This window comes from Belonocnema kinseyi, chromosome 7, assembly GCF_010883055.1.
Source record: "Belonocnema kinseyi isolate 2016_QV_RU_SX_M_011 chromosome 7, B_treatae_v1, whole genome shotgun sequence".
In the NCBI taxonomy this organism is placed as follows: domain Eukaryota; kingdom Metazoa; phylum Arthropoda; class Insecta; order Hymenoptera; family Cynipidae; genus Belonocnema; species Belonocnema kinseyi.
The window spans coordinates 40,278,898-40,294,656 of record NC_046663.1 but is presented as its reverse complement, the minus strand read 5'-3'; the positions used below and the strand labels follow the sequence as shown (position 1 = coordinate 40,294,656).

Genomic DNA, 15,759 nt, shown 5'->3' with positions numbered 1-15,759 from the left:
ACTTCCACAATCCACTCACCTCAAATTTCACCACAATATCAGAAAAACTCAGCATCCACAATTCCCACTACTTTACACTTTCATACCGGAAACGGAAGTCTAATTTATACTTTAAAGTTGTTAATTTTGTATGTTTTTTGCACTAGTTCTTTTCTGAAAATTTACAATTGAAAATTCTTCAATTTCAATGATTTACATTTCATATTCTTTAATTTTTACACTTACAGTTGAAGATTTTTCAATTTGGAATTTTTTAGTTAAAAATTATGCAATTTTGAACGTGGAAATTTCTTCAACTTTTAGTCTTTGCAATTGAAGATTTTTCCATTATAAAATCAAATCTTGAAATTTAAATGATTTTCAAGATCAACAGTCAAGATTTTTTGATTCTAAATCTTTCAAATTGAAGAAAGTTTAAATGTAAATCGCCAGAATTTCAAAATAATTATAAATAATTGTAAATGATTAAACTTTTAAGATTTATATTTTCAAGGTATTTAATTCTGTACATTTTTTAAAATAATTAATTTATGAACAATTAATAATTGAAAATTCTCGAATTTCAAGGGCTTGCAATTTAGAATTCTCCGATTTTTCAAATTTACAATTGAATATTTATCAATTTTTAGATTCCTAAGACTTAGAATGAATTAACCAATTTTTACTTTCAAGATTGTACAGAAATAATTTTTTCGGACCCATATTTTTTACTCAATTACTAATTTCGGATGATATGCAGATGTCTCATATTGATAAATCGAAAACTCATATTTAATAAAATTTTCTTTTTATATAAAATTCATGTCTATTCCTCAGTTTGATGCAAACAGGAAGATCGTTAAACTGCCACTCCACTCGAGAAGATACGACTTTTTTAACTCGAGATGCTCAAGTTTCAAGTGAAGAGCATTCCATTTTTTAAAAAGTTTTAATGCAATTTTTCACTCTCGCTTTCACTGTGGAACAAAAGAATCTAGAGTATTTTGAATTCCTAACGTCATCTGAAATCGTAAATTTCCTATTTTATTGCCTGCGACTGGAACATTCCCCTTCATTTTTTTTAACTCTTAATTAATCGTTTTGGGAACGTGTCGATTTCCCTAACGAGCTCTCAAATTTGTTATTTAAGGACCAGTGACTAATTGTCATCATTAATCAGGGACCGTATTTAAATTAGGTAAAAGCTCAGGAGAGGATTGAGGGAAGAGATATTTGGTTACTTTTTTGGTTCAAAATAACTTACAGCCCAGAAATATTGACCGATCTGGACAAAAAAAACTGAAAAAAAATTTGATAAGATTTCTAAGAGAGTTGTCGGACTTGATTTTTTAATTAGGTTTTCAAATTTTTTTATGAATAAACAAATATGACGAAAAAAACGGCCATTTTTTCGAATCGACATTGCCGGTGCTCGTCAATAACAGAAAAGTTTGTTGAAATCCCCTAAGTTTATAGAGTAACATTAGTTTAAGATGTTCCAATATTAGAAAATAAACAAAGAAAATGTTTATAAACAAGTTATTTGTTGAAAAATTTTTTCTACGATATTCCATAATTATACGTTTTTTCAAGTTATATTGTAAGAAATTTGAATGAAAGCAATATTATATAAAAAAAATTCCTTTTGAGATTATAATTGTTTATATTATAAACAAATTTAATAAATAAATGCAGTAATTAGGCAATCTCCGACAGAAAAATCCCTTTTTTTTATAAAAAATTTTTTTAATTAGGAAATTTATAATATTTCTAGCTGATTCTTAAATTGTTAATTAATCTTATGATTTTTGTAAACAAATTTAATAAACAAATGCATTATTCGGGTATTTGTCGACAGAAAAATTCGGTTATTTCAATGCCAGTCTTTTCAGTAGAGAACTGCATGAAAATTTCAGCAACATTCATAATAAGTTGATAAATTTTATGATTTCTTTAAACAATTTCAATGAACAATTCCATTAATCAGGCATTTGTCTACAGAAAATTCTGTTTTTTTCGATGTTAACTTTTTAATTAGGAAGTTCATGATAACTTCAGGAAAATTCATAACTTTTTGATCAATTTGATGATTTTTTAAACAAATTTAATAAACAAATGCATTAATCAGGCATTTGTCCACAGAATTTTTTTTATGTGAACTTGTTTAATCAGGAACTTAATGATAACTTCGGCAAAACTCATAATTTTTTGATCAATGTTATTATTTTTTTAAACAAATTTAATAAATAAATGCATCAATGGACCATCTGTCAACGGAAAAAATCGTTTTTTCAATGTCAGTCTTTTTAATTGGAAACTTCATGGTGATTTCAGCAAAATTCATAATTGTTGGATAAATTTGATATTTTTCTAAAAACAAATTCAATAAAGAAATAAATTATTCGGGCATCTGTCGATGGAAATTTTTTTTTCAATGCCATTCTTTTCAATTGGGAACTTATTGATAATTGTTGCAACATTCAAAATTAGTTGATAAATTTTATCATTTCATTAAACAATTTCAATAAAAAATGCTCATTAAAAGAATTAAAGTTATAGGAAAATGAAACTGAAAGGACTAAGATTGAAAAAAACAAACTTGTTCGTCGACAAATACCCAAATAATGTATATGCTTATTGAATTTGTTTAAAACGTCATAGAATTTATCAACTAAGTATGATTAGTAATGAAATTTTTATTAAGTTCCCAATTAAAAAGACTGACATCGAAATAAAAAAATGTTTATAAAAAAGATTCCCGAATAATGCATTTGTTAAATTAATTTGTGCTTACAAAAATATATAATTTATCAACCAATTATGAAGTTTGCTGGAATCATTATGAACTTCCCAATTAAAAAGACTGACATCGAAAAAATTAATTTTTCCATTCACAGATGCCCAAATAATACATTTGCTTGTTAAATTTGTTTTAAAAAACCATAAAATTTATCATGTTATTATCAATGTTGCTAAATTTATTATAAATATCCCAATTAACAGTCTGAAATCGCGTAAAAATAAATCTTTCCGACAACAGATGACCCAATAATGCATTTGTTCATTAAAGTTTTTTTAAAAGATCATAAAATTTATCAAAAAATTAATCATTTTTCTGAAGATATCATGAAGTTCCTAGTTTTAAAAAAATTGACATCGGAGAACACGAATTTTTGTGTCGAAAATTGCCTGGTCACTGCATTTTTTCATTAAATTTGTTTATAACATTAACAATTATAATCTTAAGAAAACATTTTTTTAATATAATATTGTTTCAATTCAAATTTCTTGCAATTCAAATTGAAAAAAACCTATAATTATGGAAAATCGTATAAAACATATTTTCTGCAAATAATTTGTTTACAAAGTTTTTTTGTTTATTGTATAATTGACGATCCCGGGAACGTCAAATAGAAAAAATGGTAATTCTTTCGTCATATTTGTTTATTTATAAAAAAATTTTTTTTTAATTCAAAATTCCGGCTCGACCCTCTGAGAAATCGTTTCATCTTTTTTTTAAAAATTTGTTTGTTAAAATCGGTCAATATTTGTGGGCTATACGTTATTTTGAACCAAAAAAGTCAATATTTTCAAAACGACCGTGAAACCGGGAAAACCGTGAAATGACCGAGAATTTTATGATACCTGGAAAGACCGGGAAATGACGCAGTGAATTGATTTTTCAACCGGGAATTTTACAAATGTAAAAAAAATCTGTGCAATTTTGATTTCAACCGTTTTTTAAATAATAACTTTAATTGTTACCTTTTTTAATTAATATATCATCTAGTTTAGAATAGTTAGGGGAGGAACTTAAATTGTTGTTAACAATTCTTATTTTGGTATACGAAAGAGAACTGAAATCTTCTTTGGATGAAAATTTAACTATTTTTTAAGGTTTTATTTTAATTCATTCGTTTTAGGAGAAATTTAATCGTTTTTAAATAAAAATGCAACTCTACGGTTGAAAGTAGAACTTTTTTTTATAGTTTATCTTTTTGATTTTAAAATTCACTTGCTTTAACAAAAATTATATCTTTTTGGGATAAAAATTCAATTTTTGGGTTGAAAATTTAACTATTTCGTTATAAATTTACTTTTTGTTTAAATTTAATATTTTGGTGTTGAAAAGAGATCTCAAGTCTTTTCAAAATGAAAATTCAACAATTTTTTTTTCAAATGAAAACTCATCTTTTTTGGTTAAAAAAATCGTGTTTTTGGATTGAAAATTAAATTTATTCATAATTTTTTTTTTCAATTCATATTTTGATCTTGGAAAGTGAACTAGAATATAAATTAATAAATGACTTTTTACATTTTAGCTGTACTTTAAGAATTAAAACATAAATAATAATTGATTTTACAGAACGAGTAGGAATCAGTTTACAATTTTAGAATTTGCAATTTATAATCTTTAACTGAGATTTTTAAATCTTTAACTGAAAAATTAAACTTTTTCAACTGAAAGGTCTTATTTGTTAAACAAATTAAGCGCATGATTGAAACTTTATAAACCATTCTCAATTTTAAAATAACTTTAAAATAATATATTCATAATTAAAGGATTTTCTTACATTTCAAGTATTTCAGTATAAAGAATTCCATTTTTAAACCAATTAGTTTGAAATTTTTTAAATAAAAAAAAACAATTGCTCAATGTTTAGGAATATGTTACTTATTTAAAATAACGAATCATACCATAAATATTCAGAAGCTTCAAAAAAATTCAAAATTAATTTCTTTGGAAAATTAAAAATAATTTTTTATTGTGAAAAATTAATTTTAAGCAAATATTTTAAAAGATTTTCAAATATTTACAAAATTATTAAAAATTAATATGGATGATTTTTAGGAAATTTTTTTTAATTTGCAAGATTTAACCAGATTTTGTAGAGCACATTTGAGAAAAATTCGTGTGATTTAAAAAGATGCTTCAAAGTTCAATTTTGAAGCATTTATAAGATTTTAAAATTTATTGATCTTCTGGATTTAAAATTTGATCTTTTCAGTAAAAATATTGCATCTTTCTTGGATAAAAATTCAATTATTATGTTGAACATATTCAACTAATTGCTAGAAAATTTAATCATTGTTTAAAATTTGCATTTTTGTATTAAAAAGTGAATTCAAATCTTTTTAAATAAAAATTAAACTTTTCTTTTGTAAATTTATCTTTTTGATTTAAAGAGTCACCTGTTTTAGTAGAGCTTTCTTTTTTTTGACAAAAATGCATCTGTGATTTAAAAATTTAACAATATTGTTAAAAGTCATACTTTTTAGTTAAAAATTTGACTATTTAAAAGAACTTAATGTTCACCATTCTTATTTTGGTGTTGGAAAGTGAACTGAAATCTTCTTTGGTTAAAAATTCAACTATTTTTTACGTTTTTTTTTAATTATCTATTTAAGAAGAAATTTCATTTTTCTTTAATAAAAATGCAACTATTTGAAAATTATACTTTTTTGTTGAAAATTAAACTATTTCGTAGAAAATTTACTTTTTGCTTCAAATTTATATTTTTGTGTCTTAGCGAATTTGTTCGCGTTTTGAGACGCATCGATCGACCTGTTGTTGAACCTTTTATGACTCGCCAGTACCGAATTATGAAGTTTCAAGAAAATGGTTATTCTGTTTATATGAAAAAAACTTTTTGATATTTAAAATACGGCCATACTGTATACTGTGTATTTTTTGCATTCTTAAGATGCATCAATTGACCTATTGTTGAAACTTTTATGACTCGCCAGTATCGATTTATGAATTTAAAAAAAAATGGTAATTCTGTTTATACGAGAAAATGGTTTTGATATTGAAAATATCACAATACTGTGTGCAGCGAATTTGTTCGCGTTCTAGAGATGCACCGATTATGCTATAGGTGAACCTTTTATGACCCGCTAGTATCGATTTATGAAGTTTGAAAAAATGGTTATTCTGTTTATATGAAAACAAGTTTTTTTATATTCAAAATACGACAATACTTTATGTAGTGTATTTGTTCGCGTTCTTGTGATGCATCGATTGACCTACTGTCCACTTTATGACTCGCCAGTACCGATTTATAAAGTTTCAAAAAAATAGTTATTCTGTTTATAATGAGAAAATTTTTGTTGATATTCAATAATCACAATACTATATGCATATTTATCTGTTCGCGTTTTTAAGATGCATCAGTTGACCTATTGTTGAATCTTTTATGACAATATTTTTAAATCTTTGAAAAGCTCTTAAAATCCTTTAAATTCCTTTAAATCTTGTAAAAATCCTTAAAATCTTGATAATATTATGTAATCCTTTAAAAACGGTTAAATCCTTCAAATTCCGTGAACTATTTCTAAATCTTATGACATTTCTTGAAATCTTTGAATTACTCTAAAATCATCAGAAGCCCTTTATATGTCTTAAAATCCGTTAAAATTTCTTAAAATTTTGAAAATATATTGAAATCTCTTTAAATGATTATCGTATGAAATCATTTCAAATACGTTGAAATCCAGTCAATTATTTTGAAATCTCTGAAAATCTCTCCAAATCTCTTTAAATCCTATGAAAATCCTTGAAATATTCAAACCACCTTATAAACCTTTAAAACCGGTTAGAATTCTTAAAATTTCGTTAAATATTTACAAATCCTATGAATTCTAAAATTCTTCAAATTCCCTTAATATCATCGAAACCCCTTTATATCTCTTAAAACCCGTTAAAAATGTGAAAATGTTTTAAAATGTTCAGAAATCTTTTGAAATCTCTTTAAATGAGTATCGTATGGAAATTTTTTTAAATCTTTGAAACCCATTTAATTGTTTTGAAATCTTTGAAAACCCCTTCAAATCCCATAAATCCTGTGGAAATCTTTAAAATCCCATAAAATTCCTTTATACTCCTTTAAAATCGGTAAAAATCCTTGAAATTCTGTGAAATATTCCTGAATTCTATAAAATTTCTTGAAATATTAAAAACCCCTTAAAATCATTAAAACCCATTTATATCTGTTAAAATCTTATAAAATGCTTTAAAATGCTTTTAAATCCAGACAATTGCTTCGAAGCCTTATGAAATTTCTTAAAATCTTTCAATTTTCTTAAAATCATCGAAATCCCTTTATATCCTCGTTTATATCTCTTAAAGTCCGTTGAAAATCTTTAAATATTTAAAAATATCTTTATAGGTATCGTATGAAATACTTTTAAAATCTTTGAAAACCAGTCAATTGTTTTGAATTTTCTGAAACCCCCTTAAAATCCCTTAAATCCCTTTAAGACATGTGAAAATCCTGTGGAAATCTTTAAAATCCCATAAAATTCCCTTATAATCCTTTAAAATCAGTTAAAATCCTTAAAATTCCGTGCACTATTTCTACATCTTTAAAAATGTTTTTAAATCTCCTTAAATGAGTATAGTATGAAATACTTTAAAAGCTTTCGAAACTCAGTCAATTATTTTGAAATTTCTGAAAATCCCTTCAAATCCCTAAAATCCCTGTATGTCCTGTGAAAATCTTTGAAATTTTCTAAATCCCATCAAACTTCCTTATGATCGTTTAAAATTGTTTAAAACTATAGAAATATTATAACATCTCTTGAAATCCTTCAAATCCTTTTAAAATTAATTCAAATCTTAAAACTCTGAGGAAAGCTTTCCAAATTTGTTGAAAGGTCTTACAATGTATTAGAATCCATTGAAATCTTTTAAAGGGCATTACAGTTTTTCAAAATACCTTAAAATAATAAAAACTCCTTTATGTCTCTTAAAATCCTTTAAAATTTCTTGAAATTTCAAAAATCTTTGGAAATACCTTTAAATCCTTTAAAATCTTCGAAATCCCATCAAACTTTTTTCTTAATTTTAAAGGAATTTCAAGGATTTGCAGAGATTTCATAATAAAATCTCATATAAAGGATTTTTATGTGAATTCAAAGATTTCAAGTGATTTAAATTATTTTCACAAGTTTTGAAGAGTTTTGAGGGATTTCAAGGGATTTAAAAATATTTGATAATAATTAACTGGCTTTCAAAGGATTTTATAGTATTTTGAGCAACCCTGATATTCTTCAAAATTGAGAAAAAAACTTGGGTATCGCTTGAAATCCTCAAAATCCTTTGAAATCCAGACAATTACTTTGAAATCTCCTAAAATCCCTTAAATCCCCTAAAACTCTTCAAAATCTGTGAAAATGTTTGAAATGGTTTGCAATATTTAACATCCCTTAAAATCCATTAGAATCGATTAAAATAATTGAAACTCCTTGAAATATTTCAAAATTTTATGAGATCTCTTTGAAGTCTTTTCATTTGTGGGAATTTTTCCAAATCTCCTGAAATCCCTTTGAATGTATTAAAAAACATTCAAATCTTTTAAAGGGAACTAAACTTCCTCAAAATTCCTTTAAATTATTGATACCGCTTTATGTACCTTAAAATATTTTTAAATCTATTGAAATCTTTTGAAATCTTTGAAAATATTTCGAAATCCCTTTAAATCCTTTCAAACCTTTAAAATCTCATTCAAACCCCTGATATCCTTCAAAATTGGTGAATTATGAAATCCTTTAGAATCATTTTTAACCCATTAAATTATTTTCAAATCTCTTAAAATCCCTTAAAATTCCTTAAAACCCTTTAAATCATGTGAAAAAACTTGTAATCTTCAAAATCCTATTAAAATCCATTAAAATCTGTTAAAATCAGTAAAAATCCCTAAAATGTCGTGAAATACTTCGAAATATAATATCTCTGAAATCCTTTCAAAATTAACTCTATTTCTTAAAATCCATAAGGTTCTTTTCAATTATCTTAAAAGTCCTTACACTATTTTGAAATTCATAAAAATTATCTTAAAATCCCTTTAAAACCTGTGGAAATCCTTTAAATGGCTTCAAATCTTCAAACTGTTTACGAATCCCTTAAAATCCCTTACAATACACTAAAATCCATTAAAATTTCTTAAAAGGCATTAAAATTTCAAAAAATCTTTTAAACCCTTACAATCCTTTGAAATCCCTTTGAATCCCTTCGATACTTCGAAATCTCATTAACATCTCTGATATCCTTCAAAATTTGTGAAAATTTTTGGTATCAATTAAAAACCTTAAAAATCCTTTCAAAAACAGTCAATTATTTTGAAATTTCTTTAAATCCCGTAAAATCCCTTTAAATCATTTAACACCTTGAAAATCCTGAACTCGCTTGCAATCTTCGGAATCTTATGAAAATCCCTTACAATCCTTTAAAATTGGTTAAAATCCTTGCAATCCCTTCAAATCTCTTAAAGGTTGGAATTCCCTTTAAAATACATGGTATTCTTTCCGAATCTCTTAAATTTCCTTACAATTTATTCACAATATTTAGAAATATTTGCAAATCTTTCTGAATCCCTTAAGCACAAAATCCTTTAAAATCCAGCGATTCAGACTAAAATCTCCTAAAATTCCTCATAAAACATTAAAGCCTGCAAAATTTCTTGAAATCGTTTGAAATCATAAAAATCTCTCATACTCCTTCAAAATCTGTTAAAATCTTTGAAATTCCATGAAATATTTCGAAATCTTATGACATGTCTTGAAATCCTCAAAATTCTTCTATAATTAATTGAAATCCTTAAAATCCATAAGAATCATTCCAAATCTCTTGAAAATCCTTGCAATATATTAATATCCATTAAAATATTTTAAAAGCATTTAAAATTCTTTGAATATACCCTTTATATATCTTTTTGAGATCCACTGATGTCTTTTAAAATTCGTGAAAATACTTCGGTATCGCATGAAATCCTTAAAAATCGTTTGAAATCCAGTTAATTATTTTTAAATCTCTTAAAATCCCTCAAAACCCATTAAAACTGGTTAAAATCCTTTAAACTTTCAAATTGCTAAAAAAATCCTTACAATACCTAAAAATCGGTTAAAATCATTGAAATTCCGTGAAATATTTCGAAATTTAATAATATCTCTTCAAACTCTTAAAATTCCTTTAAAATGTATTTAACATTCTAAAATCAGTGGGAATCTTTTCGAATCTTTTAAAATCACTTACAATATATTTAAATCTTTTAAATCTTTTAAGAGGCATTATGATTCCACAAAATTCTTGAAAATCATCGAAACACATTTATGTCTCTTAAAATCCGTTAAAATTCTTTAAAATCTTTGAAAATCTCAATGAAAAAATCTCAATGCAACTCCTCATTCCTTCCAAATTCGTGAAAATACTTCGCTATCACATGAAATCTTTTAAAATCCTTTGAAACCCAGTCACTCATTTTGAAATCTTTTAAAATTCCTTAAACACCCTCAACATTTTTTTAAACCTCTGAAACCTCTGAAATCCCTTAAAATCTTCAAAAAATCATAAAAAAAGCTCACCATTCTTTCAAATCAGTTCAAATCATTAAAATTGCGTGGAGTATTCCAAAGCCGTGTGCGTCTTCTTGAAATCTTTTAAGTCCCTGTAAAAATCATTGAAATTTTTCAAATCTGTGGAAATATTTACAAATGTCTTGAAATCTATTTCAATATATTAAAACCCATTAAAATTTCTCGAAAATCCTTAAAATACCTTATACTATTCAAAAATCGCTGGGTGGGGGGGGGGGCTTAAAATTCCTAATCTACGACTTTGGAATCTTTACAAATCTCTCAAAATCCATTAAGATTATTTGAAATCCATTGAAATATTGGAAAATCTTTTGAAATCCCCTGAAATCTTCTGAATTTTCTTTAAATCTCTTCAAATCTTTAAAATCCCCTGTTTTCTTTCAACATTCGTGAAAATTCTTACGTGTCATCAGTAATCCTTTGAAATCTCATAGCTCATTGTATAATATTTCGAAATCACTTAAAATCCCTTAATGCCGTGACTTCTGAAATATTTCGAAATTTCTTGAAATCTCTTACAAGCCTTTGAAATCCCGTGGCTGCTTAAAAATATTTCGAAATTTCATGAAATTCCTCGAAATTCCTTGAAATCCTTTGTTATTCAAGGAAATATTTCCCAATTCCTTAAAATCCCTAAATATCTTTCAAGTCTGTTAATATCTGGTAAATTCCCTTAAGTAATTAAAATTCTCCTTAAAATTATGCTTGGTAACTTTTTCAGGCTGTTCCCATGAAATTTCGTCTGCGGCGAAAATAATTGCATTTTTGATGTATTGAGTAAAAAATTAAAAAATCTTACTCCCATCCGATTCCTACCTTGCCGAGATTATTTTTAGCGCACCATTTCTATACAAGATGAGATACCAAACTGAAAGTTTGGGAAAATTAATAAAAGGGACTTTGGAACATTTATTTACCAATACATTTTGACAATTAAAAAAATAGCAATTTTTTGAAAAAAATTCGGACCGAATTGGTATAATAAAAAATGTCGGTAAAGTAGGAATCGGGTACGTATCATCTAATATACGTTCCCTTAGAAAATTATGAGAGTAATATTAATATTCTTTAAAATATTACAAGGAAAAGCATCATTCTATTTTGGATTTACATAGAATTTGTGGCTTATTTATAAATTTTCAATGTATAATAATTTCTTTTTTGAAATGGAGGCGCCATCTCACATCCAAAATTTGAAACATTTAATGCATCCTACCTTACCAGTTAGTGGTTCGAAGTTTTAAGTTTGAATATAGGGTAACTGTTTCTTCAAATTTAATTTACGGGCATTTGACACTTACCCGATTCCTACCTTACCGACATTCTTTTTTATCAAACCAAATATCAAAGAAATGAGATATCGAGTTGAAAATTCAGCAAAATAAAGAAATGGGACTGTGGAACGTTTATGCACTAATAAATTTTTGAATAAAAAGAAATTTCCGAAAATTATTATTTTTTTTGTAGTTGTAAAAATAGACCAGTATATAAACATTCCTTAATCCCTTTTCTGCATTTTGATCAACTTTTAGCTCGACATCTCATCTCGTGTAGAACTGGTATAATAAAAAAATGTCGGTAAGGTAGGAATCACAATAGTGTTGTCTTTGAGAAAAATAATTTTCATCATTTTTATAAATGACGAGACATGATTTAATTCATGGTGTAATATTTAATGTTGTTAAATGTTACCATTTTTTTTCATTATCAGCTGTGGTGTCGTTTCAAATGATGCCAGAAGATGGCCTAGCAGCCATTTTCCTGAGATTCCTGAGAAAAAGCTAGAGGCTCGCTTTAAAATAAACATTTGATTTTAAAATTTTGTATATTAAAGTCAAGTTTAATTAAATTTATTTTATTTTGTAACTAAAGAGTATTTTAATATTCATATTTCTTTTTTATTTAAATAATATTCTTTAATTCCCAAAGAAGCCTATTCTTCTAAAGAAAACTATTTTTCGAAAGAAAAGAAAACATAAGGATTAATTACTGAAAAATTGGGTGAAGGTGGTACAAAATTGTTGGTACCATCTTCTCATTGGACGATTTCAGCAGATGGTTCACGTCTGAGTTCTCGTATAACGATACTCCATTTTGTAAACAGTGAGAAGCTGGAATATTATTGTCCAACGCGATGCTCATCTTTTACGGAAAAACAGGTCGATTCATTATCACCGGTTAGGAAAAAAAAGGAAAGAACGGGCTGGTGGCAAGAGTTAAGATTTACGACTTCCGGTCGCATCAGGTTCCTAGAAAATGGCAGTTTCCTTCAGCAGGCTTCCAAAATTTATTCTTCGGGCCCGCTCAAAAACTACGTCACGCTATTTTGAAAACTTTTTCTACCCCTCCCCTTCTTCGCCCCCCCCCCCACCTTGTGTTCAAAAGTTTTTCTTCGATTTAATTTTACTTTAAATTTGATTATTAAAAAGATTAATTTTGTACCCAAAAAATGGTGGATTTCTAACGAAAAAATAACTCTTCAACCAAGTAGTTAAATTTTAAGGAAAACAAGAATTAATGTCAGACCATAAAAATGGCATATTCAATCAATTTGCATTTATAAGGAAGAGAGGATTTTTCAACAAAACAGTTTAATTTTTAAACAAATAGTTAAATTTGTCACATGGACGAATTTATAAACAAAAAATATTAAACTTTAATTACAAATATTTGATGATTTTTAATCCAAAGGTACGAATTTTCTATAAAAAAAAACCAATTAAAGAAAATCTTCAACCTAAGATTTGAATTTTTCAACAATTAGTTCAATATTTCAACCAAAATTACAAATTTTTTAGAAGACAGTTACATTTTTAACCTATAGAAAGATTAATTTTGAACAACCAAAAACTTCATTTTTGATCCCAAGAGACGAATTTTCTATTTTAAAAAATTCGCACAAAAACAGAGGAAAAACTTTAAGAGGAAAAAAATATCAACTCAATATTTGCATTTTAAACCGAATAGATGAATTTTCCAAACAAAAATTGAATTTTGATGCCAAAACGACAAATTTTCTGAAAAAGCCAGTTGAATTTTTAACCTAAAAATATAAGTTTCAGTAATCAAATTAATTTGAATTACATGATTTTTAAACTAAAAACAATGCATTTAAAACCAAAAGAGGAATAATTCAATTTTCAGTTTAAAAAATTGATTTTCAACCCGAAATAAACCAGTTTCAAAGAAATAGTTGAATTTTGAATCAAATAGGTTATTTTTCTTCAAACTCAGACAAATTTATTACCAAATTTATTTTTTCACAAATTGAACGAATTTTCAAGTGAAAAAAATGTTAATCAAAAGAATAAATTTTTAACAAACTGCTTTAATTCTCAACTAAGTAGTTGAGTTAATAAAAATAACCAAAAATATAATTTCGTAGAGATTTCAATCAAAAGGAATTCACTTTTACTACAAACAATTTCGATTTTCCTATTGGGTTTTATTAATTAAATTTAGATTCAAGCGAAAAATCGAAAAAGAGCATTTAAAACCACATATTTGAAATTTGACGCAAAATAGCAATTTTCGACAAATTTTACAATAATACAATTTTCAACATCAATTTTAAACTAATAAAACAATCCATTTTTAACCAAAAATGGATTAGTTACATTTTGCAAAAGAACGAGTTTTCAAGAAAATAGTTTAATCTTAAACCAATAAAATAAATGTTTAAGAAAGTGTTTTAACCTTCACTCAAGTTGTTGAATTTTTAACGCGAAATGATGAATTATTTATGAAAAAATTTAATAGTTGAATTTTTAACTAAAAGCCATCAATTTTCGGTAAATAAATAGATCAGTTAAATATTTATTAATGAACATTATTTTCCAACAGTATGAAAAACTTTTTAAATTTGGTATAGAACCTGGTTTCTTACCAAATACGACTAGCGAGAATTGTAGATCTCTCTTTTTTACAACGATCATTACAAAAATTATCTTTAATTATTTTAACAATTTAAAAAATCGACTTTCCTAAATAAAGCTATCTCTTTCTATGATTCCAACGATATAAAAAAATCTTTTTCAAATTTTTATAGATCCTGCTTTTCTTACCAATCACGATTCACCAGGATTGTAAAACCTTCTTTTTTACAATAGTTATTAAAAAAGTATCTTCAATTATAATAATTGAAAGTTTCTGAATTTTTTTATTATAGATCATTTCTAAACCAAACACGACTAGCCGGAATTGTAGATCCTCATTCTTTATAATAATTTTAAACAATTTTCTTCAATTAAAATAAGAGTTAAAAAAATTATTTTAATGGAAATATGTTTCTTTTTTTAACGATTCCAACCAGATACAAGAAGAAAAAACTTTTTTAAATCTTCCTTTCTTACCAATTAATATTCGTTGTTGAATTATGGATTCGCATTTTTTCAAACAATTCTTAGAAGATTAACTTCAATTATATAAACAATTTTTTTAAAAGAAGGTCATAAACAGATATATTATTTTTCAACGATTTCAATAATATAAAAATTCCTTTTTCAAATTTGTTACAGATCCTTCTTTCTTACCAAACAGAATTTTTAGAACTTTAAATCGACCTTTTTTCACAATAATTATTAAAAAATTATGTGTTATTACATTAACAATTTAAAAAATGATTTTTATATGTGTATGAATTTTTTATGATAATTATTTTTAAATTATCTCAAATTGTATTAAATTTTTTTTTATTTTCACAATTCGATGTTTTTTTTCTACGATTCAATCAATTTAAAAAAAGTTTTTCGATTTTTTGTAGATCATGCTTTCTTACCAAAAAGAACAAGCCAGAATTGTAGATCTGCCTTTTTTCCAATAATTATTTTTAAATTATCTTAAAATATATGAGTAATGTTTAAAAACATTTATCACATATGGATGTTTCTTTTTTCTACGATTCCAATTATATCAAAACAAATTTCATCCTGCTTTCTTAACAAAAACGACTAGCCAGAATTGTAGCCCCGCCTTTTTTACAATAATTAATAAAAAATTATCTCAAATTATATTAAAAATTACCAAAAAACGATTTTCACAAACGGATTGATCGTTTTCTACAATTCCAACAACATAAAAAACTCTTCAAATTGTTTACAGATCCTGCTTTCTTACCAAATAATTATTAACAATTTGAAAAAATTATTTTAATAAATATTAAATAATCATAATAGTAATAATAATAATAATCATTTTTACAATTACAACGATATAAAAAACGGTTAATTCTGCTTTCTTTCTAAATACGATTCCATATAAAATTGTAGGTCCGCCTTTTTCTTCAATTATATTATTATTATTATTATTACACCATTAAGCCATTTCCCTTTCGGGGTAGGCGTGACTCACTAGGCAGGGGAAAGGAGTAGTGTGTGGAAGGGATAGAGATTTTTCAGATTGATCCAG

At 25.8% G+C, this 15,759-nt stretch overlaps 1 protein-coding gene across 1 annotated transcript in view; it reads left to right on the top strand.

Annotated features, from left to right (window-relative positions):
- Positions 1 to 12,683, top strand: part of LOC117176427 (UNC93-like protein MFSD11) — a 44,438-nt gene extending 31,755 nt beyond the window's left edge. Inside the window, exon 4 of the mRNA XM_033366667.1 lies at positions 12,361 to 12,683. Coding sequence (XP_033222558.1) covers positions 12,361 to 12,683 — 323 coding nt within the window. The remainder of the gene's footprint in view (positions 1 to 12,360) is intronic.
- Positions 12,684 to 15,759: the final 3,076 nt, after the last annotated feature.